General features: G+C 28.2%; 1 protein-coding gene across 1 annotated transcript in view; it reads left to right on the top strand.

Moving 5' to 3' along the window:
* The window catches only part of LOC105622244, a 72,014-nt gene extending 66,264 nt beyond the window's left edge, over positions 1–5,750 (top strand). Inside the window, exons 5-6 of the mRNA XM_012203667.1 lie at positions 5,282–5,407; positions 5,555–5,750. Of these exons, the coding sequence (XP_012059057.1) occupies positions 5,282–5,407; positions 5,555–5,750 (322 nt within the window). The remainder of the gene's footprint in view (positions 1–5,281; positions 5,408–5,554) is intronic.
* The last annotated feature ends 370 nt before the right edge of the window (positions 5,751–6,120 follow it).

Below are 6,120 nucleotides of genomic sequence, written 5' to 3'. Positions count from 1 at the left end.
TACTAGTAGTAGTTATTTTACGTTTTAGTTTATTAATTAAGTAGTGTGCGTACGTATAGTGTGTCGTGTCGTGTCGTGTGTCGTGTCGTCGTGTGTGTGTGTGTGTGTGTGTGTGTGTGTGTGTGTGTGTGTGTGTGTGTGTGTGTGTGTGTGTGTGTGTGTGTGTGTGTGTGTGTATGTTCTCATATTATGATATACAATTTTCTATATTGGATATATATAAGTCATTAGTAATGTAAATACTATAAGATCTATCTCTTTTTATTAGACAGAGCAATAATAGTTACATTGTAATAAATATACATATATACATTGTAATAAAATATGTGCAATATATTCATTTGATATTGATAATATATTATCATAACTTAATGGCATTGGACGTAAGGAAAAAGTGGTCTGCTACGGCTTCATATATAACTATTAGTTAAAAATCTGTACTTTATGTATATTACAAATTTTTAGTACTGGTGGTATATATTGGAACGCAGCCTACATTGCATGTGTATATAATACAATTGTGTTTCTAAAGTTCCCGATTCCACAAATATAAGATTAACTTCAATTCCGGTTTATTTTTTTCTCAATTCTAAAATTGAACAATTTTCTAAAATAAAATAAATTTTACATTTGTAGAATCGAGCCTATACATGTTTTTGTCTCTGCTAAGATGGTAATGTAGGAAACGGAATAAAAATATCGATAATTAATCGATCGAATTTCCTGCATGATTAACTCAGAGGGCGTAAGCATCTTATATATTGAAATGAAAACCTGTAATATCGATCTTAATTAAGCTTAGCCTTCGCTTCAGCATTCCCTTAAGCAGTAAAGAAATCAACTGCTCCATCCACAAACTTGCTTTAAGAAACCGTAAGCCGTAATCTGTAAGTTGTGATACAATTTCACAACTGAAAGAAAGAAATTTTTTATTTTGAATCGAACAACCAAAAGAAGTTAAAAAATATTTTTAATTGCTAACATAAAGTTTTTCACACAAAATGTGATAAATTTATTGATATAAATTTAAATGATTGTCAAGATTGAACTGTTTCTGTAAGCTTTTTTGGAGTTTTTCCATTAGACTGTTCCATTTAATTTCTGTGTAAACAGAAATATGAATAAATTAATATAAATAATGATTAAAATCAAAATTTAGTTCACTTACACTAAACTAAGAGTTATTAGAGACTACATAACTGTTTGGTAGATGGATATAAAATGAAAATTGAGAGAAACAGTGGACAGCAGAACATGTATTTACAATGACGATAATGACAATGACAATATAAGTGACAATATAAGTGAATAATAAATAGCGAAGTATGAACGATAGAAGCATTACGTCTCTGAAAATAAATCTATATATAAAGGATCGAGAGAAAGTATATCATTTTATAGATTCAGACTTAATTTTTTTTTTTTAATGTGTATCATCTCTAATAACAGTCTTTTATATAAAATTTGTTTTTTGTCTAGAATATGTACATTATCCCAATCAAATTCATGAAATAAGTCCATACGACGTTGTGTGATAATTGAATGTTGGATCGTGTTTCTGTTAATATGATTCCTATGTTCACTTATGCGCGTTTTAAGACATTTGCTTGGTTGTCCAACATACGACCCATCAATCCTTACAGTCAATCTTATATACTACATTCGATTGGGAAGATTGGAGTAACACATCTTTCTGGATTTTGATAAATTTATTAAGTTTATTTTTGCTTCTATAAGCCATACGTATAAAAGGTACATATTTTAAGGAATTTCTAATTTTATTAGAAATATTAGAAATAAATGGTATAGAGAAAAATTTTTTTTAGTTATTGAAAAATTTTTAATCATAGGTAATTTTTTGGTCATATACATATAACTTTCTTGTAAAATTACATACATTTTTTTCAGTGAATGTCCGGGAGTTATTTTAAGAATTTATATAGATGTTGTAAAAACGTTAACTAAACTTGTAGGTAAACGTTTTAAAATGGTTCTTTTATAGTAAAAAAAAATTTTATAATAGTTTTTATACTGGTTTCATAAACGTTTAATTAATTGTTATTTCTTAATGGACACTTATAAAATAAATGTATTAAAAACGTTTTAAAAACATATTAAAAACTTATAACCGTTACTCAATGTTATAGAAAAATGTTTTTTCAACATTTTTCAACGTTTTTGTTCTACTTGGGTACGTCTTAAATTTTGTTATGTGTTATGGCCTAACACCAGTGCTACTAGAGAATCGCTGACCATCCTCTCCATTCCCCACCATTCCCTTCGATCGCTACCATATGTCAAACAAAATTATTTTTTTTGCGACTCTAGTTTTTCTAACTAAACGTAAAAAATTATTTTAATTTTTTTTTCAATATCCGTTTCATGTTCCTCCATTATTTGTTTTTATAACAATCCTAATATGGATGCTATAATTAAAAATCCGATGTTAATCTAGTAAATTTATTGTTATTTTTGTTATTATTGTCTATTGTAATTTTTGACCAGGATATGTGAAACCCTACAATTTTGTCATGCTATATCTCTAGATTGAGTACATATTTTTTAGCTTAAAACGTGTGAAATTTATACTTCGTAGTTAGACGAAGACAGATAAATATGAATCAAATAAATAACATGTAATATATTTTCTATTAATTACAATGTTTCAAAGAAATTTGATTGGAAAAATTCGCAAAAAATGACTATTTTGGATAAAAAAAATTCTCAAATTTTTTAATTTAATGTTCACGCAAAACCCGTAGGATTTTTTTAGTTGACTTTTTTAGACTAACAAAAAAAAATTGGTACGATATGAATCGCTCAAAAAAGTATAATTATTTGAACTATCGAAAATTTTTGAAAAATCTATAATATATTATAAGTTTACAATTAATAAATAAAATTTTATTATTTGAACAATATAAAATAATAAACAAAGAATATACAGGTATGAATATTATCATAATACTATATATATAATTAAGTTTATTAGGATTTAGTTTAAAGAACGATGTAACACTCGCTCTAAAATAATACAGTCTTGGCTGAGCGATCTTCAAAGAAACTGACATAGATTATAAAATTTCTACTATTTATTATATTGAAATAATTCTTTTTAATTCTACATTTTTGTGTATTTACTTTTTTACTATCCGAAATTCAGTTTATACATAAATGTATATTTAATAAAAATTGGGGTATTCAGAATATCGAAAACTTACAAGTTAATAGTAACGTATGGGTCCCAAGTATCCTCTTTGACTTTCGTGCATTCTCACTTGAGAATAATGCAAAAAAAAATAATGGACTCATATCTATGGACAGTTAAATTTTTCAGCCTCAATTCGGATCTTCAAATTATATTATAAAAAAAATTATAGCAATGTAAAAAATCGCATAAGATACGTTGGTACCCATGAGTTTGCTAGCATTAATTTGAGTTCCGTATATGCATCATATATTAAAACTGCACATTTTAATTACAATTATCTCAAAAATTAATCTATATGTTTCTAATTGCACACAAACATAGAGTATTTCAGTTTATTTATATTTAAAATTTTATCACATTCGTAAGAAAATCATTTTACGAAAATACTATCTTAACTACAATTTTTTTTGTAGTTACAGATACGACAAGTTTTTCTTTGACAAGTGAAATTTCTGTGCGACTGTTAATGAACTCTATTTGCGTCAAACTATTTCACTTATTCATTGTTTTCCACATAAAAATTAGTTGATTATGAATATTTATTTATTGCATTTCTGTTTTTTTTGTGATTAAGGACTGAATTACCAAACGTTTGTAGTATTGTTATTTTGTAATTTGTAGTATTGTTGGCCTTGTATCGATGCCTCTATGATCCTCAGCTAACAATAGATCTATTCGCGTTATGTACATTCAGCATCTTCGTTTTTTCTTTTTTTAATGTCTAAATATATATCTATCTTACTTTAAATTCAACAATTTTTGGAATTTTAAGCAACAGACCTAATGATTGCAGTGAAAGTGAAACTAATAGCGAATTTGATTGGACGCATTCAGTGCGCACATTAAAATCGACGTACACAAAATAACGTGAGTATGTATATTATATATATATATACACACACCGCTATTAATGGAGGAATGAGATAGTCTATATTCCTTTCTCGTTTGGAAGAATTTGACGAAATCCTTATGGCCGTCTCTGATTAAAGAATCTCGAGTGCTTTCGAATTCACCATAAATGAAAAATGTTGCTAAAATAAAATACTCAAACGAAAAGTCTCTATAATGCACTAGTTACTCATATAATCGGTTCCTTTTTTTTGCTATGAAAAGAAAATTGATAAGGAAATTAATTTTGTGATGCCCCTCGTATATAATGCTAAGGTCTTGTTTCTACTAAATGCGTCGCGTCGTATAAGAGAGAAAGAGAGAGATTATGTGTATACACATAGATGTTTTAATTAATTAACTCGTGACGACACGACGCGTGACATGCTTAATAGAAACGAGGCCTAGAATATTTTTAAAAAATTTGGTTCCCAATGTACCAAAATTATTCTGGAACAATAAATGAATTATCAGAATGTGCAAATGTCGATAAAACATTCAGAATGTTTATGAATATCCAAGCACACAGCGTTTACAAAGCGTTATCAAAGCGCTAAAAAAATGCATATAATCACTTTTTTTAGTGCTTTGTAAGCGTTTGTAAGTGCTATTTGAGTATTCCTTGAATATATCACGAAAATCACTCTCGAACATCTCCGCCGACAGAGGACCGCGGAAAAGAGATTTATTTTGCATTTATTTGTAAATAAAAATCAAGAAATATAAGGAATGCAGCATTTCGCTTATGAAATGAGTTCAAAAACTGGGCTTTAAAATAAAAATGTGTTCTTTATAGAACAAAAAGTTGTTTTATAAGAATAGAAGTTGCTGTATAAGTATAGAAATTGTATTACATTCCGTAAATATTCGGGATATACCGAAATACTCTTAGAATATTTTTCTTTTTAGAAAACTTTTGTGAATATTTCAGGAATGTTTTGCTTTGGCTAGATACATACGTTAAAATGCACTTTTTGGAAGGAATTTATGCTATTTGTATTTTGGGCTAATCCAATAATATAGACACTACATTGATTCAATAATAATATACTTCTTATAATACTCGTGAAATCCCGTTTAAGAATATTTTCTGTTTGTTTAAGAATAGTTTCTTTTCTTTTTTTTCTTGTTGCTACAAAATGATTAAACATATAATAATTAATGTCGCGGTAATGGTTACAGAATTGATGCATGCGAATCGAAAATTGAAATCGTGACTCCTTATTGGGCAAGCAACAGTGCAGGAAAAATTCGCGCCATCGTGAATACTCAACATTTCGAACAAGCGATACATCAAGAAGTATGCTCGTGAGTAAAACAACTATTTTCTGAATCACCTCATTTTAAATGTTTTTATGTGATTTTTCATAAATGTTTATTATATGGATGTATAGATTCATATACGATTTCTTACACAATAAAAACACTGGGTAAATTGTATTTTCTTCTTTGCAGAAAAACACAAACGAATCGATGCAGCAGTGACTGCGGATGCGAGCAGAAGTATAAGTGGCACAGGTTGCTCGCATACGATCCTGATAATGACTGTAAGGGTATATTCATGGACTGGTTCTTGTTTCCCTCTTGCTGTGTGTGTAGATGCGATCCTGTCAACAGTAGCAAGTTCTCTTCATCTAATGGTCAAAACTGATTTAGAAATTGACATAAAGATTGACATAGCTCGTAGTTCGAAATTCGCCATGGAACTCTGATTACTCAATGTATTTAAACAATAAGTTAATAACTTTTAACATTCAATAATAAGACATCTACAATAGTAATACCTTTAACATTCAGTAATAAGAAATGTTTAATAGGTATACATGTCGGCAAATTTGAGCGATTTACCATCTCGATTAAAAGCTGAAGACATTTTATAATACTAAAAAAATGCATAATCCCACACTTCTTCAGTGAATTAATCAAATTAGAGACAAATTAATCGTAAAAAATATTAACTCGTTAATATTGTAATGTATTGCATCTTTTAATTCTTTTCTCAGATAACTTAATTGTTTAAT

This window comes from Atta cephalotes (genome assembly GCF_000143395.1).
Source record: "Atta cephalotes unplaced genomic scaffold scaffold00042, whole genome shotgun sequence".
Lineage (NCBI taxonomy): Eukaryota > Metazoa > Arthropoda > Insecta > Hymenoptera > Formicidae > Atta > Atta cephalotes.
Note: the sequence above shows the minus strand (reverse complement) of the source record. Positions and strands in the feature narration are given on the sequence as shown.